General features: G+C 39.4%; 1 protein-coding gene across 6 annotated transcripts in view; it reads right to left on the reverse strand.

Annotated features, from left to right (window-relative positions):
- COL12A1 (collagen type XII alpha 1 chain) overlaps positions 1-27,887 on the reverse strand; it is a 170,632-nt gene that overhangs the window by 113,122 nt on the left and 29,623 nt on the right. For 5 of the 6 annotated variants that reach the window (XM_061623145.1, XM_061623139.1, XM_061623143.1 and 2 more), the window contains exons 10-14: positions 25,939-26,541; positions 23,064-23,336; positions 20,663-20,935; positions 19,438-19,710; positions 1,292-1,561 (exon numbers count right to left, since the gene is read on the reverse strand). The exons of the other annotated variant lie outside the window; for it this stretch is intronic. In XM_061623145.1, coding sequence (XP_061479129.1) covers positions 1,292-1,561; positions 19,438-19,710; positions 20,663-20,935; positions 23,064-23,336; positions 25,939-26,541 — 1,692 coding nt within the window. The remainder of the gene's footprint in view (positions 1-1,291; positions 1,562-19,437; positions 19,711-20,662; positions 20,936-23,063; positions 23,337-25,938; positions 26,542-27,887) is intronic. 6 annotated transcript variants of the gene reach the window in all.

A 27,887-nucleotide genomic window follows, 5' to 3' on the forward strand; every position in this document is an offset into this window, starting at 1 on the left:
ATAAGACAGCAAAATATCTTAATTCTGCAACTACAAGCCTCTATAACTTGCATCCACATGTGTGTGGCTTCCCTTTCACAAAGTTTTTGTTTAAAAAAATATTAGGACTGTTGATGGGAAAGTAAGCTGAGCTTTAGAAAAGCCTCAAAATTTCATCCCAGATTAGCACTAGTTTATACCACCTCACCATGTGAATGTTGGTAAATATCCCTTTAAAATCAACAGTTTCCCAAATTTGGGGGATGTGCTCTCAATATTCAGAAAATCCAAGTGTTCCTCCATATTTGCATTTGGCTCTGGAAAGACCATGCCTTCTGAGCTTCTTATGACCACAGAATTTTCACTCATATATAACAAAAATGCTGCAACAATGGCTCTCTCAGTGCTCTAAATAAACAATTCTAGTTTTACACAGGGTATACTGTTTCTCAGGATGTTTGAAACTTCTGTTTTTATACCACACTGAATACTGTTTCCTGGTGGTTGATTCAAAACAATAAAAGAAGCCTGTTAATTACCCCAGCTTTGCTGGGCAAGTCAACCTCTTCTGCATGGCTTTGATGTTTGGTGGTGCAGCAGCAAAATCTGCACAAACTTGAAGTTTTCAATTTGTAGCTTCTGGCAGGTAATGAAAGGAAGCAAAAGGAACAACCTCTCTGCTATCATGAATGCAAGAACTGTCCAATAAGAGAAGGTGATAGCCCTGCCCACATACACCCCATCTCCTAATCCCATTGAACTATGACCACAACCAAACCAAAGGTATTAGCTCAGTTCAAGTTTAAGACAAAAATCTATGGGAGCTCATCTGAGACCCTTATGTCTTTTTCCTCCATTCCTTGCATTGAAACTCAGCATTGATCATTTCATATTCCTCACTTGAATGCAAAGTGTTCAAGATCCAGAATTATGTATTGGCCCAGAATTAAGGTATAACTAATAAGTAGTTATTAAAGAATTAAATGCACAGATCACAGTTCAGGCAGGGCCTGTCTGTTTTACTCCTTGTATGGCTGCTACCACTGGTAGGTGCATTGGGTGACATCCATTGTTGTCAGTCCACCTGCACAATGTAACCCCCCACTTCTCTCCCCTGCAAACCCCTTGCACTCCCAAAATCTGCTCTTGAGGGTTGGGGAACCACCTAGGTAGATTGGGGGTGCAGGAGGGAAGATGGAAAAGGGAAGTCTCAACACATCTGCTAACACAATATTGGATATCACCCATTAATAATAATAATAAAGTGAGAACTTTGGGATCTTTGTTACAAGTGATTCTATATTTTATCTACCTTCAGTTGTAGCTTCTCCCTCTAGAGGAGCTCCTTCTCCACTCCTGTATGAAGCTAAGACTGAAATCTTATATCTAGTTTCAGGCTGAAGGTTTTCTAGTATAGAATTTATTACATTTCCAGGAACCGTTTTCTCTCCAGACTGATCATCATAAAGCGATTTCCATACAATCCTATAATGATGAACTGATCCTGGAGCTGCTGTCCATGACACTCCAATAGTACTATCAGTTATGTCTCTAGTCACTAAGTCACGAGGAGAACCACGGTCTGCAAGGAAGGAAAAACTGTGAAAATGTTGTTTAAGATGCAAATGATAAATGCTGCACTAAAACAAGAACAGCAAAGGCAAATGATCATTAAATAAAATAGAAACTCAATACAACTGATGTATATAAAATGCATTCATTATTTTAGGAATCAATTTCTAGGTGCCTAAAATCTAGAGAAAACTTTTGCACATGCTAAATGAACATGCATAATATAGCGTCATATCATATTAAAGTCCATTTTAACTTGTTTACTGATCTCAGAGCAGACCCCATACATCCCCAGGGCAGAGCTTGGAAAAGTTACTTTTTGAACTACAACTCCCATCAGCCCAATCCAGTGGCCATGCTTGCTGGGGCTGATGGGAGTTGTAGTTCAAAATAGTAACTTTTCCAAGCTTTGCCCCAGGGGTATAAATCTAGTGACTATCACAGATACTGCAATACCAGCAATAAACTATGGCTCTGAAATAGAACATACAAATTATAGGAATCCTCTGTATTATTCAGTACAAACAAATTCGGCAGTTATAACTTGGCAGTACAAATATTCTGAAGATCATAGACTTTGAAATTCAGTTCCCATTTTCAAAAATAGCTTATAGTTCAGTTCACAATGAGTGGAATCCAATGTTCTGTGAGTGAACCTCTGCTCAAACAGACCCCTTCTCCTCCTTTGCAGGCCCCCATACAGGCCTAAAAGTTGCTCCAGAGGGTCTGAAGGGGGAAGGAAAAGGAGTGAAGTTCTGTTACATGAGCAGAAGTCCATTCCATTCACGCATGGATAGCACTGGATACAATCCATTTTATTTTTATTACTACTTAATAATCTGAATGTGCAAACCTGCTGTCAGTTATGTGGAAAGTCATTGTGCCTCTTATTGCCATTGGTCAATTCCTAAATTTCCTTCCAAAGTGTGAATTCAGAACTGCTGAAGTTGAACCAGTGACCTTTCTAAATCAATATTATTGACAATGACTGACAGGGGTTCCCTAGGGTTTCCCTAGGGTTTCAGGTAGAGATCTTTCCCAACCCTACCAAGAGATGCCAGAGACCTTATTACTGAGGATCAATCCAGATAAAACAGATTAATCTGTTTGGTGGTTTGGCTGCCCAGGAAGGTAGTGTTCAACCTGCACCGGATTGGATTGCTTTCATTAGAAAGAAGAAGATTCACAACTTGGGAGTGCTCCTAGATAGCTTTATCAGGAGGTTCAGGTGGTCACTGTGGCATGGAAGTGTTTTCTTTCAGTTTATAGTGTTGTGTCACCTGCAACACACACACCCTGCCCTGGACAGAGGTATCCCAGTCACAGCTAATAAAATTCTAATAACTTCCAGATTAGACTACTGATATACATTATACATGAGCTGCTTCTGGGGAATATTCAGACATTGCCATTCAAGATACTGTTAAATTGCTATATAAATTGCTGCTACAACATTGCTATTTTTGATAGGCATTTTGAGCAAGGACTTCAGAACAAAAAGACATCATAACTGTACTTGACATTAGAATGCAATTTTCATATCCCGCTCTTACTATTCATATTCCTACCTGGTCTATTTAAATCAGTATAAATTAACCCTAGGATATAAAGAAGAAATGTTATAATAAGGTTAGATGTGATATATACTCACAAGGGGTATACAATTTCACAGCAATAATCAATATTAAGTTTCCCTGATAAAAACTGATAGTTCAGTTTATTTTGCCTGATTTACACCCTGGAAATCCTATTGAATTAACTGAGTTAAATGAACTTTTAAAAAAGCAAAAGCAAACCCCAAGAGAACAACTTTCCTAGAAGACTGAAAGGGGCTGGATTTCAAAAGTAACTTACACCATCTTTTTATTTTATTTGTTACCTTCTGCTGTAAAGCTTCTGCTCTCAAAATGTGGCTTTTTCGTTCAAATAAAGAATATGAATGCAGTCCAAATGGAAAAAAAATAGAAAAACTGTCTTGATATAATGTACAGATGTCTCCATATAAAAGGCTTTTCTTTCCATAGTATAATGTAATATAAATACATAAGCCACTTTACATTGGCTACTTAACTTCAAGCCTCTGCCACAGCATGATTTCAGGATTGAACTATCTGCAGTTATAATACATTTTCAATAATTAAGTCTGGAAATCTGCATGACTACACCTATATACTGGAAACCCTGCAAAAATGATTGTATGTTTAAACCAATTATCAACTTAAGTAGGATATGTACCACTAGATAGAAAAGTGATTTATTTGCAGTGAAGTATCATCTATATCAATTACTAAAAAAATATGAATTCTGAGGTCCTAATATGTTCTGTGGTTTTCAAGATATCATGTTTTTGTTGAATGAAATAGTACTTTGTGTTTCCAAGCAAGCCTCAAAGACTAAGTGGAAAATGCTAGCCTCAGATAACTGGGAACTGCTGACAAGATACCTTTCCTAAGAAAGTTGACTTGCACTTCAAGTCAGATAATAACACATTGAATAGAACCCTGATCCTAAACAGATTTTATGTTGAAATACCCCCTAACTTCAGGCATTGAAAAGTACGAGTACACAACGAACAAGATAAATACAGTAAGAGACAGATTTTAATTTCAACATGCAAGAGCAATTTAATAAGAAAGCATGTGTTAAGAGTATGCAGTGGATTCAGATGAATCCGAAATGACGAATCATATCAGGACTCTTCAGACAGAGTCTGGGGCTTGTCCAAGCCAAAATGAGAACTTCCTGAAATGCTTGACAGCTTCAAACATTTCAAAAATGCTGCAGTCAATGTATCTTCAAAAACTGAAACATTTCTTCCCATGCTTGGAATATAAGGAAAACATCAAGGTCGAGAAAAGTGGGAGGAAGATCTATTTTGTGACTGACAAGCTTTCTTCTAATCAGAGGGAATTATTTTACCAGGTATATTGCGACATATTTCTGGAAGAATCTAGATGTACAATGAGGAGGCTTAAAATGGTCTGTGCATGGCCCTGTCCCATAATTCATGCCTCCTACCCCTGATGCATTGGGGTGCTTATTGCTTTGCACAATGTAACTGCACTGTATTGGAAGCTGCAGAGCTTAAAGCACAGGCTTTCTGACATTGGCTGTAATAAGCTAAGAAAGAAGCTTTTCACTCTGTCTGTGTTCAGAAACACAGAGTTTGGAAAACTTTGCTTAAGTAACCAAAGCAATCCACCTCGTCTAACACTCCTGCTCTGCTTGTTTATAACTTTTCCAAGCTGAAGACAGACAGTGAGCTGAACTGGTTTATAAATGTTCTCACTCTGCTTATGTAAACAAGCCTCTTGATAGTCAAAACAAGTAGTTATGCCTATGAAGGGAAGGTTGAGAGTGCAGCTACATTCCCAGCCCAAGGTATCACGAATACAAGGTCAGGAGAGATCAACAAAAGTCACCTGAGGGGAAAACCAGCAACCTAGATGCTGGGAAGATAATGATCTATACCTAATAGGAATAAAGTGCCCCCTCCCAGAGGGTCTTTTGGGTATAAATAAAGAACCCCTAGAACAGGGAAATTAAGACTCCAGGGGTCTTGAAAGCCCCCACCAGCCTCAACACCGCCTTGAAGAGAGACAAGCTTGAATAAAGAAGGAGCCATAACTCCTCCCAGACAAGAGAATCTTTGCTGTGCTGTTTGGAAGGTTTCCAGCCAGTGAGAAACGTAAGACAGGAGCACAGGAAGGGGGGAAGGCAGAGACCTGGTAGCCATTAGTTTCATTTTAGCATTTTATTGCTTGCAAACAATGTAAACAGCTTGGTCTAATAAACCGTTTAACTTCTTCACTACCAGAAGTGTTCATTGCCTGTTGAAATCTCAAACTTACTTGTCTTGTGCCTGTTAAGGTAGTCATTTGGCAATACACTAGGATTCTCCAATCACAATTTGGAAAGGGATACTGATATAATATATCACCTTGTTCTTGTCTGTTCTATGGTTTGTGCTAGTTCTGCTGACAGTGCTTGGAAAATACTAAAAATTCAAGTCTTTCTGCGTCTGTACTAATGCCTAGACATTCATTCCTGTCAAATCAGCTTAATTGTGATCAGAAATTCATTGCTGCTCATGCTAATAAGATGTGGAAGCTTCTTAGCACTTTGGGGAGACTGCCTATTACACGGCATTTTAATGGGTAGCCTTTATTGCAACACCCCTAGTCCATTTGTGCCTCTTATGAGAAGATTTGCACAAGATCTGTAATAATAAAAATAAATGCTTCGGACTACTTAATGCTCTGAGAAGGGCAAGTATGTGTGTGCCAATCTGTCTGTAAATTCCTCTCTCCCAGCCTTCTCCAAGTGATGTTCAGCTTCAGTATAAAACATCCAGGAATCCCATCATGTTCCTGAGATGGAGGAAGCAAATCAAGGCAGTCCTGAGCTTCTTGCTGTTTTTGCACACTACTCCTGCAAAGGGGGGAAGCCCTGATAGACAGAGCTATTGGAGAGGTTTGGGGAAAACAGCAGGAAGAGGCACTGGTATAGCAAGCAATGGCATAGCAATGAATATGGTGACTGAAAAAACAGGAGTGTGTGGACCCTCATGGGTCAATCATGCATAAAGAAAATTCAGATCTGAACAGCCTGTTTGCAAGATAACACCCCTGTCTGGACACAGTCTTAGCTTATATGGCTTTTGGTGCCAACTGAACACAAGCCTGAATCGCTCTCCTTTTTTAAATCATCATAGCTCCCTTGCACCTGCACCCATCCTTCTGAAATTTTTCAGGTTACTTTTCTAGGGACACTTCTATGATGTATTCAATTTTCATAAAGAATTGTTACCTACAGAACCTCAGGGAAGGAAGCAAATCTCTACCCCAAAAAAATCAATTTTAGAGGCACCTAGCACAAAAAAGGAAAGGGTGTGAGACATGGGTGTATTTTATCACCCTATTTGTTTAATCTATATGCAGAACATATCATACAGAAAGCAGGATTGGACCAAGAAGAAGGAGGCGTGAAACCTGGAGGGAGACATATCAATAATTTAAGATATGCAGACGATACCATACTACTAGCAGAAACCAGTAATGATTTGAAATGAATGCTGATGAAAGTTAAAGAGGAAAGCACAAAAGCAGGACTACAGCTGAACGTCAAGAAAACTAAAGTAATGACTACAGAAGATTTATGTAACTTTAAAGCTGACAATGAGGACATTGAACTTGTCAGGGATTATCAATTCCTTGGCACAGTCATTAACCAAAATGGAGACAATAGTCAAGAAATCAGAAGAAGGCTAGGACTGGGGACGCTGAACTCTAAAGTCAGGATCATTCAGACCATGGTATTCCCAATCTCTATGTATGGATGTGAAAGTTCAACAGTGAAAAAAGCAGATAAGAGAAAAATCAACTAATTTGAAATGTGGTGTTGGAGGAGAGCTTTGCGCATACCATGGACTGTGAAAAAGACCAATAATTGAGTGTTAGAACAAATTAAACCAGAATTATCACTAGAAGCTAAAATGATCATACTTTGGACACATAATAAGAAGACATGATTCACTAGAAAAGACAATAATGCTAAGAAAAACGAAAGAGAGTAGAAGAAGAAGGTCAAAGAAGAGATGGATTGATTCCATAAAGGAAGCCACAGACCTGAACTTATAAGATCTGAACAGGGTGGTTCATGACAGATGCTCTTGGAGGTCGCTAATTCATAGGGTTGCCATATGTCAAAATCGACATGAAGGCACATAACAACAAGAAGAAGCACAAAAAAAACCACCTTGACTTATTTGTCTGTAATTTGGCAGGTTTCTGACCCAGGGGTACTGCTGTGATCTATACTATTTTCAAAACAATTGCCCATAAAACAAGAGGGAGATTAAAAGAATGCTTTTTAACCATCCCAAACTGCAGTGGATGCCCTTGCAGCAATATAACTGCAGTTGTCCTTCTGAAATGTGGCAGGATTCATCTCTTCAGAAGGGGTCACTGCGCCTGCAAATTTAATCCAATTCTGCCAAAAAAATCAAAGTTATGAGAATGTTTTTATTTTGTTTTTGAAAAAAACTGATGTCCAGAACAAAAAATCCTGGACCTGTTTGTCTCTACTTTGGCAGGTTTTATTCAATCAGGAGGGGCTACTATGTCTGCAAATTTTACCCATTTCTGTCAAAATGGGGGAAAACGTTGTAGCCATTCTTTCAATTCCTCATAACAGTGAATAGGGGAGGCATGAAGGTTTGTTTTTCTGAACTAGGACTCAGCTTCAGACCCTGAGATGAGCTGGATAACCTCTGAAACAGTTAAGACTGAATCAAGGTTGGGTGTTTCTGAAACACCAAATTGGGGTCCAAACCAAATCTTGTGGTCAGTGCACACTCCTAACATATTCGCCAGTATTTTTTTCTTCACAATAATTCTTATAAATTGTCCAAAATATAGGCTATTTCTTAAAAACATGCCAGATGTTTCCATCCTTGCCCTTAATGTTCCTAGGAAATCTGAGATACACTATGAGACTGAGGCAAAGGCATATTAGAATTTTCTCCAAATGAATGGACTTCCCATTCCTCAAATGCAAAGATGTATCCCTCCACCCCTGCAGCCTCCTCTCTCAAGGCAAAGTTGCCTTGAGGGTCTATTTTTGCCAGAACATCAGCATATATGTTTCAAAAATAAATAAATAAATGACAGAATTCACAGGTGTTATCAACATTATAAACCATTCCTTTGCGACGCAAGCAAAATGGCCAAGGCATACTATTAATGTTGAATTAATGTGTCAAATCACTCCAGGAGCAGTCCAAGTGTCCATTATTCATATGATAAAAAGTCATTAATGTTCCAGCTCTGCCGCAGCATGCGTTCACTAAGATATGGAAACCATTTGGGGCACTTTATAAAGGCCTAGCTCTAGCTAGATATGAATGTTTCCAAAATTGCATTTCCATGTCTTAGACTGTACTGAGCCACAAACAATAACTTTAAGTTGTTTTCCTATATTTGGCTCCCATCTTCTTATTACTAAAAGAATAATGGTTAGTACTAAAAACATAGGTTTGTGAACAAGTTCAGCTTCAAATGTTCACTAGAACTAAATCCCTCTAGAAAACTCTTGAGACATGACCATAGATCACCCTACTGGTTTCAACAAAAGTTCTGTAAACTTAGCATTTTCCCCACTAATTTCCAAGAACTAATATAATTTGTTTATGGTCCACACTGACCACAAATATTTCTGAGCACTTATTAAAAACCAGTTTTGAAATACTATGAAATCATTGCAAGCAAACCACAGCAAATTTACCTGTTAAACTCATTAGCCTACCAATTACCTTTGATTTGAAATAAATGATACATATTGTCCACATGCAAAATTCCCCCTATTAAAATAGGCTAAACCAAAGCAAATAATTACATTTTTCCAATAATTACCTTTCCCTATATTCTTATAATTGGAAAAGGTAATTATAATTAGCTTTCATTTAGCCTGTTTTAATATGGGGAAATGTGGGTTGGCACAACGTATAATTAACCGGTGACTAAGAAGGTGTGAAAATTGGAGGGAGAAATATCAGTAATTTAAGAAATGCAGATGATACCATACTACTAGCAGAAATCAGTAATGATTTGAAATGAATGCTGATAAAACTTAAAGAGGAAAGCACAAAAGCAGGACTACAGCTGAACGTGAAAAAGACTAAAGTAATGACAGAAGATTTATGTAACTAAAGTTAACAATGAGGACATTGAACTTGTCAAGGATTATCAATACCTTGGCATAGTCATTAACCAAAATGGAGACCATAGTCAAGAAATCAGAAGAAGGCTAGGACTGGGGAGGGCAGCTATGACAGAACTAGAAAATGTCCTCAAATGCATCACTGACAGAGCTCGGAAAAGTTACTTTTTTGAACTACAGCTCCCATCAACCCCAGCCAGCATGATCACTAGATTGGGCTGATGGGAGTTGTAGTTCAAAAAAGTAACTTTTCCAAGCTCTGATCACTGAACACTAAAGTCAGGATCATTCAGACCATGGTATTCCCTATCTCTATGTATGGATGTGAAAGCTGGACAGTGAAAAAAGAGGATAAGAGAAAAATCAACTCATTTGAAATGTGGTGTTGGAGGAGAGCTTTGCAGATAGTGGACCTCAAAAAAGACAAATAATTGGGTGTTAGAACAAATTAAACCAGAACTATCATTAGAAGCTAAAATGATGAAACTGAGGTTATCATACTTTGGACACATAATGAGAAGACATGATTCACTAGAAAAGACAATAATGCTGGGAAAAACAAGAGGGAAGAGAAAATGAGGACAACCAAACAAGAGATGGATTGATTCCATAAAGGAAGCCACAGACCTGAACTTACAAGATCTGAACAGGGTGGTTCATGACAGATGCTGTTGGAGATAGCTGGTTCATAGGGTCGCCATAAGTCGTAATCAACTTGAAGGCACATAACAACAACAATTAGATATTCACTAATTAGGGAGCTGGCAATTTCTGGGCATCAAGACCATCATAATATCTGTGAAAATATAACATCTTTGGGAAATTCTGCTTTGTTTTCATTGGGGGGAATAATGTGGAGGCAGTATCTGTGAAAGGCTCAGAAACCACAGAAATGTGCAAAGAAGTCCTCAATGGATCCACCAACAGGACATCCTCTGTTCCCTACACAGCTCCTTGTCTCTTCTGCCAAAATTCTCTGCAACCCCATTCCTTATAGCCCCACCTGGCTCATGCTTCTCCTCTTTCTTTCAAGGTTCAGTCCTAAAGGCCTAAGAGTAAGCCTCATTAAATATAGTGGGACTTATGACATGCATAGGAATTGAACTGTTAATCTCCATACACACAACCCCAAATATTGTCATTAGAATGGATTGGGCAAATTAACTTACTGCATATCCATTTTTATAATGTAGCTTCCCTAACACTATGGGCTGTATCTAATGCATACTTAGAATAGATACACTAGAATCAATGGACATGACTAACTTAAACCCATTAATTACAATGGGTTTACTTTGAGTATGACTTAGGCGGATATAACCTTTTGTCTTAGTGAACCTGCTTAAACCACACATGCAACAATCAAGGAATCGCCCTAACATAATTAAAACAAGAAGAAATTGTATATCTGGCACTTCCGACTGTTGTCCTCACTCTAGGAACAAGGACGTTAAAAAGGGATGCTGTGGTGTATCCACAAGAAACTTAAGGGGAAACAATGGAGCATTACAGGATTGATTCCTAGCACTGAACTGATGGACCAGAGGTTGGTCAGCACTCTGCCTCCTAGTCCAATCACAGCACAAGCTGGAAAAGTTACAGAGAGGATGTTGTGCATCCTCTGGAAGCTATAGGTACCTCTCATGTTGAGTAGAGGTTGCCTATAATCTATATTTGTGCAACAGATAGAAGGAGAGGAGTCTGGTCCAAAATGAATGTCTTCATTATCATTTTGCTGGTTATGGCCATTTAGGTAACATGGAAATGCCTCCATTTCCATACAACATAATATTCCAGCAGTTATGCAATAGGCTATTCTATTCTAGATGTATTTATAAGAAGCCAGTTACACTTTTTTGTAGAGTGGATCACTTCCTCTCAGCTGATTTGTTTTTTCCTAGGAATATGGCATTCCCACAGAAAGGACAAGTGACATGATTGTTTGACAACTGGCAAAGTCTCTTGAAAATGTCAGTATTAAAAAAACTAAGAATGTATCATTTAAATAATGCATGAGACAGCACTATATCTTCTGGGCAGACACAGGATCTCTTTGTATGGTACAAGCACTTTGCAACTCAAAACATGTCCATAATGTTCCTATGTTATTCTAAAAACTTCATTGTAAAGAAAAGTCACTTATGTTGGTACTGATTCAATCTGTAGGAGGTGCACAATCTCTAAAACATTTTTAGTTAACTTTGAGAACATCAGAAAAGCACTATCAAGAGACAGAGAGGGAAGGAGGGAGGGAGAACACTATCTACTTTTTTTCTTAAAAACACCTCTCTACTATTTAAAGACATGCTGTGCAAACGTTTCTGAAATTAAAAACATCACGTGATGAAATCTTTGAAAAAACAGTAAGAGTCTTTGAGTGTTGCATCTGTTACAATTTATTGAAAAAGAAATATGTCTGTATCATTTAAAAAGAAGGATGATTCTTCCTTTGGAATTAGGAGAAATCGTTATCCAATTTTAAGAGGGAAAAGGAAGAATTCTTCTACATATAGTGAGAGACATTGTTTTCTTATAACTTTATCATTCTGAGTTTCTAAAGTCAGATTAACAAAGGTATTTTTAAAAACTAGACCACATAATCTCCTAGAATAAACTGGCTCAAACCATGTTAACTTTTACTTACAATGACTAAACTGTGCATTAACTATACAGTGAATTACTGCAGTGTAATTTGTGTTCAGAATCTAATGCAGTTGTTTGCTAAACAAATATTAAAGGTTGTGCATGTCTGTCCTGCTGAATTGCTTTGAAAGGCATACTTTGAATCGTAAAAGTTCTGCTTTCATCAGTTCTTCTGAGGCCTTGATACTCAACACATGTAATATCTTGAAGACAGAGCCAGAAGATTCTTATTTCCAGACAGAGGTTAGTTGACATGTTTCAAGGAATTATGTAAATTACAGTTAAAAACACCTACACTGTCTGCCAGACCAAAATTGGAATAGTAATAATAATCCTATATTCATCTTAAATTAAACTGTTTAACAGACAATATACAGCATGTTCTTGTCATTTGACATAATATCGCAAAGCAAACAAAATATCTCTTTCCAGATCAGCTCTTACCATCTCCTCTCCATGGGAAAAACAGATTAGAAAAACAGTAGCTCTCAGGAAAAGTTGATAGTTAGCCATCTACAGTAGGCCCCCGCTTACCGGCGCCTCGCATTCCAGTGTTCCGCTAATGCGGCGGTGGGAAATTCCCCCTTTAAAAGCCGATTTTGCAATTTTGCAGCATTTTGCAACATTTTCGCGTCATTTTTGCGCGACGGCCCCATTATGGTCTATGGGTTCCGCTTTACAGTGATTTCCACTTTACGGCAGGGGCCTGGTCCCTAACCCGCTGTATAAGTGGGGCCCTACTGTACTGGATTTCCACTCATTAACAATTGCTGTGTTTACCATTATATCTGAACCATGAGTTTGGCTCAGATTGTTTTTTTAAAAAAATGCAAATGGAAAACACCAAGGGGGTTTAGAACATAGGAAGGAGAATTATGAGGTGAAATATTCCAATTCATTTTTTAAAGCTTACTATGCCATAATGGGAAATTGATCTGGCACCATAAAGCAATGAAAAGCAGTACTTGCCCTAATGGACCAGGCTCTAAGGGGGGGGGGGAAACAGAGATGTTCACAGAAATTAGAAAGTGAAATAAAAAGTTAATATTTTTGTTATTTATTTATAATAAATAAATAAACAATAACTGTGAATAGAAAGGAATGGAATAAGAGAGAAAAGCTGTTAAAGGAGGAAGGAATGGCTGTGAAAGGATTAGGGATGAAGGAAACTGGTTGGGGAGGTAGCAGTGATGGGGAATAAGTTACTAGTGGAGTATGAAAGGAGAATGGGAGAAAAAATTACAGGAGATGGAAAGGGGTAATATAAAAGAAAAAGGCTCCACTTAGAGAGTCTGGATAAGCATTTTGTGTCTTGCTCTGCCTCTAAACCATTTTGTGGGCATCGGTAATTTTCACCTGTCTCAAGAACCCGGAATTATGGTCTTTAACAGAACTGTGTGATGGACAAATCAGGATGTAGACTACTGTGGACAGAGAAGCAAGTTAACACTTTCCCCTATCTGCCATGGTCCCTACAAAAATTGCTCCCGCCAGAGCTGCTGTGTGCATCAGAGGAAAGTTCCCATTGGCACCAGTGGCAGCTTCCTGGAGGAGCAGCTCACCTAGTGGGGCAGAACGACAGCAAGGGCCTCCCAACTCCATAAATGACACCTTTGCTCACTGCGCATCTCTTATGCATAGGCTGGCCACTTATAGATCACCATAAAAAATAAAAAAGGGAATTGCATTGTCAAAAAAAGAGGACAAGAGATTATACAAACATGCAAAAAATTACATATGCTAATAAGTATAGAATCAAATTTAGAAATAATATCTCACCATAGCAGGGAAGACTGTGCCGAGGTGACCTGCATGCTAACAGAGTGCTATCCAGGTCTCAAGAGCTGGTGGGCAACTTCAAGGTCCCTGCTCTACCTCCCGATGCCTCTTTATATTTAAACCAGACTTGGACTGGCCAACCCTTAAATAGAAGACTGTCTTCTGAAAAGAAAGGCACATGGCCTTCCCACTTACTTATATCACCAAGCTCTCATCAGTAAGAGTTTTAAGAATTGGCCGTTTATGACAATACATCCTAACCTTATATTCTCAGAGTACTCTCTGCTTTCTACCCCTTGTTCTTTCAAGTCCATCTTGTAACTTTGTTCTCGCGCACACAATAAACCTATAGTTCTTTCATCACACCTGCAGGAGCCAGCTTCTTCTAGGAGTATTCAGGGTGGCTGGGGAGAGAACCTGCTCAATTTCTGCTGTAAATTGTAATAATGACCCATTAAAAATGCTGCCTTGTCTCCTCTGGCAGTCCATATATCTTTCTTTCTTTCTTTCTTTCTTTCTTTCTTTCTTTCTTTCTTTCTTTCTTTCTTTCTTTCTTTCTTTTTCTTTCTTGTGCTCAGACAGAGCTCTGTTCACTTTTCATCATAAAACAGTCCAGGAGCAAAAGCTTCTCAAGAGCTCCAAACATTCAGCTAGCTACAACGTATTTGCATAGCTTTCCTATCCAGCTGAAGAGTAAACACATTCCAGAGGATGAACATTTTAGAAACAATTTGGAGAAATTACAGAATTCATTGTCTCTGCCTCTGAAAGAGACAGATTTGATTGCCAAGTTATATTTTGATAATGTATAAGTTAACACATAAGATTTAAGTTTGAAAGACAGGGCAGGGTGGGGAGAGGGGAGAGAAAATTTTGTGGCAGGCTAGTAGCCCTTGATTACATACTTGAAGCATGATCAAATTTTACAGATCCAAATATATGTAGAAGGATGTATACTTGTGTGCTTTATCTTTAAAACTTAATAGTTACGTTACGCATGAGTACAGAACAAGTTAAAGAAAGATTGTGGGATTGGAAGGAGAAGGAAAGGTTTTTCAACAGGGTTATAAATCTGTATTAATGCATATATTAAAAAGTTAACATGTGGAAGTTGTTTTTAAGTCAGTATTTGTTGAATAAATGATTATGGCATCAAGGATACTTTTTTTATTTACTCCCTTGATCTCTTGGCTTGAATCTCCTGTTTTAAAGATGGCGGAAGGAGGAATGGCGGTGGCTGCGGCTGCCGCTGCTGCAGGTTGTGTCTCCTCTTCAGTGGGATTATCTTCGGGTAAGGAAGCCGCCGCCACCACCTCTACCTGCTCCATTTTGTCCACCACAGCCACAGCTGCCACCCGGAGCCCCAAGTCTGTGAGGACCAGCGGGACTTGGAGAGCTGGAGGCAGTGGCGGCAGCGTTGTTGGAGGGCTTCTGGCAAGAGACTCGGGCGGCAGCAGTAGGGAGCTGTGCTGAGACTGGAGGCAGAAGCAGCTGCTCAAAGTGAGGAGTGTGGAACTTGACGGGCTGCTGGAACCCGCCGAGTGCCCAGAGTCACCCTTCTGCCTCTCGGGAGCTGCCACCCCCACTAACCCCACCTCCTCTTCCTCGGCGGTGCAGCCTGTGCCCACAGTGCCACGTTCCTCCCCCAGCAGCCCTGTGTACACCCCCAGCCACAGCTTCATGCTCGCTGGCTCCCATGACACGCTGCTGGCAGGCATCGGTACTCAAGCTGCAGGAGCTGGCGCCACCAAAAAGACCATGGAGCCGCCACCGCCTTCAGTTTGGAGAGGCTTCAGGGAATTGGGAATTGTGACACTGAGATGCAAAACACTGCGGGAAAAAGGATGGATGTCTTTTTAAGCAAGGTCTTCAAGTCTGAGGTTTTTTCCTGGACATTTTTTTCTTAATAATGTTATTTGTTATTTAGTTTAATTTTTGTAAATTGTATTGCTTTCACTGATGTATTTTTATACTTGTGTTTATTTTTCTTTGTAAGCTGCCTTGAGGCCCTTTGGGTATAAATAAATTTAATCATCATCATCATCATCACTGTGTTGTTTTAATGGGGTTGTTTTAGTGCATATTTTAATTATGGATGTTTATATTTTAATGGGATTGTTTTACTGTGTATTTTTAATTATGTAATACTGTGTAATTGGTTTTTATATTTTGTAAACAGGATTTTGGCATTGATCACTATATAAATTAATAAAATGACAACGACAATGATGATGTTGTTGTAGTAATAATAGCAGTAGTAGTACCATCATCAGGTCAGGATCCAAATGGCTCTGAGCAATCTAGCACAATACAAAGTGTGGGGAAGGAGTTCAACCTCATTCTCCCTTACAGTAGCTACCCCACTGTACTATCTGAAAAGCTGCCCCAGAGGTCGGGGACCCTCCAGCACAGCAGTCGATAAGATATACCCATAAATAAAATCTATGCACCCCAACGCATGTATGGAAGTGCTTTGTGCATATGCACAAACTTTTTGGACCCAGCATATGAATATATTAGGGACAAATAAGTTTACATTTTTGCTAGCTTCTTTAATACAGGGGGAAAAGGACTGTGACAGGAAACTCAGGCCACACTGCTGCTGTTTTATTACTGGAATGTGTTTATTTTATTGTGTTCGGAACTTCTGACATACTATGTCAGATTTTATTGGAATTCTTGTCCTCATAATGAGTATCTATTTATTTCTATTGACTACCACAGTTCCTGTTTCTCTACATTCCTCTCACTAGCTGGAGTGGCATGTGGAAGCATCTTTAGGGGTGTGCCTGCATAGCACTTTACCCCATAAAATGGGAATAGAAGAAACAGTCCTCTGTAAGCAGCACATAGTTAAACTATGGAATTCGCTCTCATAAGAAGTAGTAATGGTCACCAGCTTGGATGGCTTTAAAAGAGGATTAGTCAAATTCACAGGGGATAAGACTACAAACAGCTGCTAACTATGATGGCTATGCTCTACCTCCACTGTCATAGGCATTATGTCTCTGAATAACAGTTGCTAGCAAACACGAGTGGGGAGAGCACTGTTGTGCTCAGGTCCTGCTTGCGGGCTTCCCACAGGCATCTGGTTGGCCACTATGAGAACAGGATGCTGGACTAGGTGGGTCTTTGGCCAGATCCAGCATGTAATGCGGTATGCAATGCATTATACAATGTTTTGATACACCAAGTACCTGCTTTGTTTCTGGTACAATGCAGACACCCATACCATGATGGTACCTGTCACCAAGCCCGCATGACCTCTGTTTAAGAAATCTTGTCTTGTGTGAAGTTACTCTCTTTAAGGCAGGGCTCTCCAAAAAATGTGTGGGAACACAAAGAGGGACTTGCTCATGATGGAATAAAAATGTTCATTTGTAATAAATGGCATGCAGGATGTCTGGAGTTACTACTACAGGACAGAGCTGTAATCAACCACTTCTGTTTTCACATCAGGCCACCCTTTCACAAGCAGAAACATTTCATTTAGAAAGGCCACTGCAAGCAAAGTCTTCCTCCTGCTGGCATAGGGCCATGGAAGATAAGGTTATAACTCATTTAGCCGATATGGCCCACTTCTGACCTGAAGAGCTCACTTGACATCATCATCATCATCAATTAAATTTCTATCCTGCTCTTCCTCCCAGAAAGAGCCCAGGGAACAAAGGACAAAACAATAAAAATATATTAAAGCATCTCAAAAACATTTTAAAACATCATTTAAAAATCTGTAAAAAAAATCTTTTAAAGCAATTCCAAAACTGACACAAGTTGGGATAAGGTCTCTACTTAAAAAGCTTGTTGAAAGACGAAGGTCTTCAGCAGGTGTTGAAAACATAACCGAGATGACACCTAATATTTAAAAGGAGGGAATTCCAAAGGGTAGGTGCCACAACACTAATGGTTGTCTTCTTAAGTTATGCAGAGCGGACCTCCTGATAAGATGGTATTTGCAGGAAGTCCTCACCTGCAGAGCGCAGTGATCCACTGCGTATGTAAGGGGTAAGACGATCATTCATTATATTGCTGAAATAATGAACACTGAGAACATCATAACTGAGAACTCTCATCCTGTGCGGTAAGCTGCACAACGCACCATAATGATGTAAATAGCTGTGCTATCATTTTGTTTGTAACACGTTACTTGAAAAAAAATCAAAATCAGTGTTTCCCTAGTATCAGTGCAAAACTGTGATGGCAAATAAAGGGAAATAAAGTTGTTTAAGCAGTACAATGTTAAGCAGAGCCAAGCTATATGGCTCCCCTCCCCACCCAATCTCTGCTAATCAGTGACATAAAACCAACAACAGTAATTCTGTTTGGATTGTAGCAGAACAAATTGTTGTTAAGACTTGAAAGCGTTTCTCTAAATGTAAATATACTGCCTTCAAGTCGATTCCACTTATGGCGACCTATGAATAGGGTTTTCATGAGGCTGAGAGGCAGTGACTGGCCCAAGGTCACCCAGTGAGCTTCATGGCTGTGTAGGGATTCGAACCCTGGTTTCCCAGGTCATAGTCCAACACTCTAACCACTATCCCACACTGGCTCTCAAGCAGGGTTTCTCTAGGAGAGGGTTAATGGAGCCACCAGTATAGCTAGAGGTTTCCTTAATAGCCCTGTTATGTCAAAGTTCCCAAGTATCCCTTTTGCTAGGGAGATTGGCTGGACTGCTCTCAGTAACTGGATCTTCCTCAAGTCTTCTGAATGGTTAGGAGATACCTGAAGGGGGGGCATGCCTATCTTTGCCCCTCCCCCCACATCCTAGGTAAGGGTGATATGGAAGTATGTGAAAAAGAACAATAGAAACTACAGCTTGAATCGGAGATATGACAGAGAAAACCAAGAGAGCTACGTGAGAGTGTTCTGGAAGCAAGGTGGGAAAAACTGCCTTCCTCTGTCTGTGAATGCTGAAATGGGATAGTTGATCTGGCTGTCTGCTGGAATGTTTAAGCTGTGCTCAACCTGTATATTTGTAAATAAACTCAAGTATTACAAAAGCACCATAAACTTCCAACAAACACCTTCCAAAGGAAACCAAACCTGGGTACCCATTGCATCCTGGAACTTCCACACTACTCTGAAAAATGATGTGAGCACTGCAATATAAATATACGAAACTGCCTTCATAATTATGTCTTATCATGGTTTCATCTTGTACAATCTTGTATATCCTTCCTGGCAGCTGCTCCCCAAGGTTTCCAGTTCTTTTCCAGAGATGCTAGGAGCCTGATGCATATGAAGTGCTAAGTGAAGGGAGCCTTATACATATAAAGCATTTTCTCTTTTCACCTAATTATGGCCCCTTCCCCTAAGGTGTGCCTCAACTTTTCCCCAAGAAGCATGGAGTTTCTCAGAAATAGACCTAGGACTACTTCATACTCAATGTGAGAATCATGCCCCCATACAGGTAAAGGGTAAGGATGTCTCCAGTCTCAACCATGTCAACATTAATGGTGATAAAAAGGCCTGCACAGAAGCCACAGAAACTGGCTATCACAAAAGCATTCCTAAGTCTCCAAGTAGCATAATCCATCATGCCACTAGGTTTAAACACTATAAGGGATATTCTCCATCCAGAAACACAGCTCCTTTCTTTCCATTATTAATCTTGGGCTATCTGCATTCTACCTTAGCATTATTATTGCAGTTTAATTGTTTGCTACCATGCAAAAGAGGGATATATATTCACAAATATATCTTCAGTAATAACAGCAACATGTGAGAGTCTTCTCTTTTTACCTTCAAGAGTGACTCCTTGTCCAGAAACAGCATCCCCTGCTCCAGATGCATACAGGGCAGTCACATCTAAATCATATCTTGTGCCTGGTTCCAAGTCTCTAAGAATTGTAGAAGTAGTATCTTCCCTTAAGGTTACTTCTTTAGTTTCACCTCCTGTCCCTGGAGTATATGTTACAAGGTATCGTTGTACTTTGCCAGGTGCTGAATTCCAAGATAATTTCATTGAGGATGTTGTAGCATCAGAAACTTTCAAATCTCTTGGTCTTCCCAGAACTGCATATGATTAAAAATATATAGAGAGAAATATACAATGAACTTTCTGGAAAGAATAATTTGGCATATTTAAGGCCTCTGTGAAAGATGTGTAATGTAAACTATTAATCACTAAATGTAAATGTACTCCCTTCAAGTCAATTCCGACTTATGATGACCCAACGAATAGGGTTTTCATGAGGCTGAGAGGCAGTGACTGGCCCAAGGTCACCCAGTGAGCTTCATGGCTAGTGGGGATTCGAACCCTGGTCTCCCAGGTCGTAGTCCAACACCTTAACCACTACACCACACTGGCTCTATTAATCACTAGCATTTAGAAAAGTTAATCAATTGACACAGGATAGCATTTAAATGTGGGCAACCAATCCAGGAGAAACACGTCCTAAAGCAGCCTGAAAATCTGAAGATTGCTTTTTAACAGAGAGAAAGCAGAACAACTGCCCATTTGGAAAGAGTTGGCTCTTGGAATGAAATCTGGGAGACAGGGTGGGAAATTCCCATCTAAAGACTAATCTGTCTCAACCTATAGACTAGGGATGGGGAAACTGTGACCTCCAATTGCCATCAGCCCCAGCCAGCATGACCCATGAAAGAAATTATGGGAGTTAGAGGCCAACAGAATTGGGAGGACCACATGTTCCCCATTCCTGCTCTAGAAAAAGGACTCTGGGGAGGCTTTGCTGCAGGGGTAAAAGTAGCTAGATACTCTCTTTTTTCCATGTGGAGGTGTCAGCTTAGACCCACTTCACACAATGAAGTTTTACATAGAAAGGTCTAATATATGCATAATGCCTAAAACATATTTGGAACCCTATGCATTGCATAGATACATGCACCAGGGAGTCAGCTGGATTTCTCATAGCTTCCCATCACATTTAAATCTGGAGTCAACACATCTTTGCTGCTGTGCTCTGTGGGAAGAGACCCAACAGGCATTTCATTGGCTGCCTACCTTCTTCAGTTTTTCCATGTCCACTCAATGGATTTCCAGCCCCAGACTTGTACTCAGCTGTAACAGAGACTTCATATCTAGTATCTGGTTTCAGATTCTGTAGTGTAGTTGCTCTTTCATTTGCTGAGACTGTTATTTGTCTTCTTTCCCCACCAGTAACTGGACTATATCCAACTCTGTATCTGAGAACATTGCCTGGAGCAGCTGACCATCCAACCTTAAAACTATCCGTTGTCTCATCAGTTACTCTTAAGTTTCGTGGTGGTCCCCTGACTTAAAAAAAAAAGCAAAGAATAAATGAAATTGGTTTTAACTGGTTTTTTTAAATTATTTTTAACATTTATCTTTATTATTTTATTTTACTTCTTATTTTTACTTCTATTTTATTGCTGTTTTATTGTTTTGCACTGACATTATTGTTAGATAGGATTTAATATGTATACCTCACTTTTCTAGAAAAATAACACTCAAACAGCTTATATAATACAAAACAGCAACATTATTCTTGTTAGCCACCTTGAGTGCCGTTTGATGGAAAGGGAGGATACAATTTTTAGCAAACGTAAATTTAGTTTTAGTCAGTTCATCTTTTTTGGAAGGGGGGTAAACTACTATATTAAGTTATTCCTTTTACCAAAACTGAGATCAGCACATTCTGAAAATGTTCCTCGACATTCATTTGGGATTCTAACCAAACTTAGTGCAATAAAATCCCTACTTTATATAGCAATAGTATTAAATATTATTATCAACATGCAGGACTAATGAAAAGAAATTATATGGGAGGCAAGTGGGATTTCCCTTAAATATGAAATTTAATCCGTTGGAAATGCCAAAGCTTGGAAAAGTTACTTTTTTAAACTACAACTCCCATCAGCCCCAGCCAGCATGGCCACTGGATTGGGCTGATGGGAGTTGTAGTTTAAAAAAGTAACTTTTCTAAGCTCTGGAAATGCTCGAGAATTGGCTTCAGCTGCAATATGGGGGCTATTTTTGAAATTATCCTTCTTTGTCCTGCCACTTCAGGAAGGTCAAATTGGTCTACAATACAAGAATGTCTGAATTTCCAAAGAAAGATACGTATACAGTACAGGAAGATACAATAGATAACTTATATCTATTATTTATTTATTCATTCATTTTATCATTTTATTTATATCCCACCCTTCCTCCCAGCAGGAGCCCAGTTTTCTGTGTATCTAGAAAACACAGGGAAGTTGACCCAAGAAGCTCAAATGATAAGGTTTTTAATATATCTTGTTAAAGTAGTAAATATGTGTTGCAATCTTGTACTTTCTAACTGCAAACTATTTAAGCTAAAGTAATTTCTTCTATGAGTATTATATTGTGGAGATTGGTGGGGCAGTGTTAAATACAATGCTAGAAGCTAAGTATACAACTAAGTCTTACTCTGAGGCCCACTGATATTAATGAACAGACGTTAGCCATGTCTATTAATTTCAGTGAGTCTACTCTGAATGGGACTAGCATTGAATACCAACCCAAGCATGGCTGCTGCTTACCAAGAGGGGGAGGAGCAGGGAGTGAGGGGCAGTGCAGTTACGGTGGCGGCACAACAGCAAGAGTGGCAGATTGGCTCAACCACCCCACCCATACTATGCCTTACTCCCCATGCCAAGTATGCAATACTGCCCCACTTTGCCCTTCACCAACTGCTACTGGTATTAAATACATGGACATACACTATCTGTTAGCAAAGTCACTTATGTAATGCAAACTGAGTCCAAAGAGAAAAGTCCTGATAACACTTTACTTAGCAAACTGAACAAAAAAAAACCCCACAGTGTATAAGCTGAGGAGAAAAGGACAGAGAGGTTTTGCCTCAGGCCTTGTATATATCAGGGAGACATTTAATCAAACATACTTAGAAAAACTCCCTCAGAACTACACAGCCAATCAGAGCATGTGCTACCTCAGTGAAGATCATGCCACTCTGCCTAGCTGCTAGGCAACACCTCCACCTATCACCCTCTTGGCTAGTTGGCTTTAATGCTAACAGAACTAACTCAAGTTACAAACTGTATGATCACTGCTGTTCCAATTCCAATACTATCTTGAACACAAAAACTAAATAAAAATCCATTCTTTATTGCTGCAGTTCTCTCTCATGTCCAGAAGGCTATGAGAGATTAGTTCCATTTTCTCATTTATTAATAGTTAACCTCTCTGTGTGGTCCTCACACACAGCTCTCTCTTAGATAGCTATTATGTGAATTCAGTACATGCTACTTCGTATGTAACCATGGGAACTTGGTTGTTACCAAAACCTTGGAGCCATTTGGGGAGGGACAGCAACCACATCACTATGGTAAGACATATATAAGGCCTCTGTCTTGGTTTTCAGGAGGGAGTAAATCATGCAGGGCAATAGGAAAAATACCTTCTAAAGTTGTTTGTTCCCCATCCAAGGATGGTCCATCACTGTCTTCATATTCTGCAATCACACTGACAGCATATGTGGTTCGCGGTAATAAATTAATAAGAACTGTGTTAGTAACTGGTGCTGGTACAGAAACAATAAATTCATCTTCACCAATAGCCACCTTATACTTGACAAGGTAAGACAAAACATTAGGACCTGCTGGAGACCAGCTCACTTTGAAGCTGTTAGAAGTCTCTTCTGAAAACTCCAGATTCCTTGCCGGTAAGTAAGCTGTTGAAAACAAATACATAGTGAGCAAAACATTATTACATAAAGATTTATAAATTTAAGAAATATGTATAAAAATATGTACATTTATAAAGACAATTGGATGCTGAATATGTCTCACTGGTCTTGCTTTACCTACAGGGAACCTGTGGCCTTCCAAATGTTTCTGGACAGGAACTCTCATCATTCCTGTTCCTTGGCCATGAGTGTGGCTAGTGGAAAACAGAGCCAATCAACACTTGGAAAGCCCACTGGCTCCCTACCCCTGCCTTAAAGCTGAGAGAGAATGGAAGTGGAAGAGAGCACTGAAAGAATAATCTTCCTCTAACAATGATCAGAGATTCCAACTAAATTCCATCTTTCTGGTTTTCCATGGAAAAAATTGCTGAATCTACAGTCTTCAGTAATGAAGTTGGATAGTCAAAGTGGGAATACCTACTTGTAACCTTCACGAATAGTTAACAATAACACAGTATGCCTTCTCATTTATATGTATCCAGCCCTGCCATTAATAGGATACTATGTAAGACTAAAGCTAGCCTGATTTTCATTATTTCATCCAAATAGGAGGTAGGAAGGAAAGCAGTGAAGATGTAAACAATCATAAAGTTTCTCCTGTTTTGATATTGTTATTCTGGCATGGCTAAGATAATATTAATCCTCCAAATGAATTCCACTAAACTATTAACGATTAGAGAGGGGTAGCATAAAACAATCAAATTACCATGGTCAAGATCTGGAAAATATGCCCCATATTTGGAACAGATTATTCATGCACAAAATACCTAGTCTGAACCAGAGCTTGGAATATTACTTTTAAAAGTAATAAATTCCAGTTACAATTGCATGGCCCAAGAAAGTAGTAATTACCGTTACAATTGCTCTGAAAGTAACTGATTACTTTTTCTCAAAAGTAATCACTACAATTACATTTCAGTTGCTCTTTTAAAAAAATGCCTACAATTTTATTTATTTATTTATTATACTTGTATACCGCCCCAAAGCCGAAGCTCCCTGGGCGGTTTACAGTAACTAAAAACAAATACAATTTAAAATACATCTTTTTAAAAAACAATTTAAAACACAATTTAAAAATGTAAAACAATATAAAACAAGGTGTTGGCCTTTGCTGCTGCACATCTAAGTAGCCTAAAACAACATTAAAAATAAACACACACATACAGAGGTAATAGAATAATTCTTTTTATCCATAAGATACCAATGGTGGTCTCTCTGCTGGTAAGGGAGATGGGAAGGGAGGAAGAGACTACTACTCAGATCTTTGCACGTCAAACCAAGTGCAACCTCCCTACCAGCCAGCAAGCATAATCTCTCTCACTTAACCACCTCCCGGACCCTGCTCTGCCACCAACTAAGGGACACTCATCCAAGCAAACATCTTCCCAAGATGCAAAAAAGTTCAAATACTGCAAATGCAGCACAGTAGCCAGAGAGGGTGGTGGAGGCCACTTTGTCTGCCAGGTGCAAACACAACACACACACACACACACACACACGTCATCTTTCACCTCCACAGTTCTTTATCTCTATTCTGCTGCTGCCACCTCCTTCTCCTCCTTTATCCATGTTCTTGCCCTCCGGCTCCTTTTTCCCTCCACTCTATTCTTCACCACCACCATACATTTTTGAAACAATTGTTTTCTCCACTCCATCCCGTCTCACTCTCCACCTCCTCCCTCGTTGCCTCCTACTCACCCACAGAGCATGAGGGAAGTGCAACACTGTGCAGAAGCCCAGTTTGAGGCACATGATTTTCTTCCACAAATCAGAGGAGCAGAAAACTTACCCTGCTTCCCCACACGTAATGCCCCCAAATAATGCTAGAAACATTACAATTACTCCACAAAAGTAATAAAATTACTCCTAGTTCTATTACAATCAAAATGTAAAGGAATTACCCACTCATTCCTCAAAAAAGTAATGAATTACAAGTAATTCATTACTTGTAACGAATTACTTCCAAACTCTTGTCTGAACTGATCTACAAGAGACTGGCTCCAGTAATAGCAATGAATTAGACTGAGATAAAAAAATTGGGGTAAAGGAACTCAGGAAGGTAAGGAGTCAGAGGTTTCAGCTCCCCTCACATGCACAACCCTTTTTGACATTAAAATTAGACCACCACTCCTAACACTATATATTAATGGGCAGAGCTTGGAAAAGTTACTTTTTTGAACTACAACTCCCATCAGCCCAATCCAGTGGTCATGCTGGCTGGGGCTGATGGGAGTTGTAGTTCAAAAAAGTAACTTTTCCAAGCTCTGTGGGGCAGGCATGTGAATGAAAAACATGGATTTGTGGGGTGTGTATTTAGATTAGTTTTTGTAGTATGAATGTGTGTGTGAATAATTTTGGTTATTATATTATTATATTTGGGGGGGCTGTTGTAATATTTATGAGACTAATGATATGTACTGTAATGATGTTGCATTTTGATACTGTATTTTGATGTTTTGTATATGACTTACTTTTAGTTTTGTATTGCATTTTTATATTGATTCTTTAGAAATTTTTGTTGAAATATGTAGCAGTACACAAGTTTAATAAATAAATAAACACATTCTGCATGACAAGGATTACTTACATTTCCTCTTAATCTCTTCAAGTTCCTGTTCAATTCGTAAGCAGACAGACTGTGTAAGCTCAAATGATATCCTTTGAAAAGCATCGAAGTCTTCCACTGTGTATACATGGGTTTCTGCAGGGGGTGTAGCAATTGCTTCCAACTCTGTCCGTACTGCATCTTTAACACCAACTGTGAATATTTCTACATCTGAGTTTCGCAGTTTTATGGCAGGATCTTTAAAGGCATCTGATGATTTCCCATCAGTAATAAGAATCATGACCCTTGGGACATTTGGTCTTGCACCTCTGCTTTGAACAAAGACTTTCTCCCTTACAAAGGTCATTGCTTTGCCTGTGTTTGTAGATCCACCTCTGTAGGGGAAGGTATGAATAGCCTGAAGTACATCTTCAATTTGGTTGTATTTGTTCAAAGTAAACTCTGTGTGAGGATCCCTGCTGTACTGGACAAGGCTTATTTGGACTTTTTCTGGTGAAATCTCAAAGCTTTTAACTAATACTTCCAAAAATGCTCTTACTTTAACAAAATTGCCGATGCCAATACTGTAGGAGCCATCAACCAAAAACACAATATCAGCTTTTACATCCACACCTTGTGAGCATTCTGTAAAAAGAAAAAAAAATTAAAAAAATAATTTATAGAGCACTTCAGAGTGTTCAAAGCACTTCATATCATAATCATCTTCCATATTTCAAGGGTAGTGATGAGGCTGAGAGATAGCGGCTTGCCTGCTGAGTTCACAGGGATGGCAAGATTTGAACCAGAGATTCACATTCTCTTAGCCACTAAGCTACACTAGCGCTGATATATCCTACCAAAAGGGCAGTCAAACAAGTTTCATATTTCAGGAATGGCAGGGCAAATGTGTTCTTCTGGTGGAAAAAAGAATGATTAGGAAAAAAAATCCCCAAATAATGACCTTGTAAGCAGGCGATATCATCCACAACATATTTGCGACAAGTTGGACAGTGGTAAAGTGAAGTCTGGGTAGTATTCAACTAACTTGCCCCATCAGCACAAGGATTTCTGCTTGTGCAATGGAACTTGCACTCCCTCTCCTCCATGCTCCCATCCTCTCCAAATCTGCTCCAGAGGTTTAGGGAAACTCCAAGAATATATTTAGGGGGCATACGGGGGGGAGGGAGAAAGAACAAAGTCCTGTCGCACAAGTGGAAGTCCTTGTGCTGACAGGACTGAGACTTGGTACTATGCAGGATACAACCCTCAGGGTTCTGTTTGGTTTTTTTTACTGTAATTATTCCAAAATGCAGACAGGGTGCAAGATGTACCTGTTCCACCAGGATTCTGATTAAAAATACTGTTTCCTATTGCTGTTCACATGCTGTTGCCAACATTGTATTAATATTATTATGTACTTTGAAACTATTTCTTTTCATATGTAAACCACTTTGAATCTTTTGGAAAAGTGACATATACATTGTTGTTGCTGTGGCTCCTGCTGTGACTGCTATTGTTGGGTCTGTTGTTCATAAGAACAAATCCAACATTCCTGTTGGATTAGGCAAAGGACCCTTCATGTAAAAGATGTGTATTGCAATCCTACATTATGTTTACTCATGTCCTATTGTTGAGTGGAACTAACTCCAAAGTAAGTTGAGTGGAACTAACTCCACTGTTGTCCACGCACTGGTAACCTCCAGGCTGGATTACTGTAATGCGCTCTATGTGGGGCTGCCCTTGAGGTTGGTCCGGAAGCTGCAGCTAATGCAAAATGCGGCAGCGAGACAGCTCGCTGGAGCAGGGTATCGCCAACATGTCACCCCACTACTGAAAGAATTGCACTGGCTGCCCATTTGCTACCGGGCCAAGGTTCTAGTCTTGGTGTACAAAGCCCTATACAGCTCAAGACCAGGATACCTGAAAGACCATCTTATCCCTTACATACCCAGTCGATCACTGCGCTCTGCAGGTGAGGGCCTCCTGCAGAG

The sequence above is a fragment of the Rhineura floridana genome, chromosome 4 (assembly GCF_030035675.1).
Source record: "Rhineura floridana isolate rRhiFlo1 chromosome 4, rRhiFlo1.hap2, whole genome shotgun sequence".
Lineage (NCBI taxonomy): Eukaryota > Metazoa > Chordata > Lepidosauria > Squamata > Rhineuridae > Rhineura > Rhineura floridana.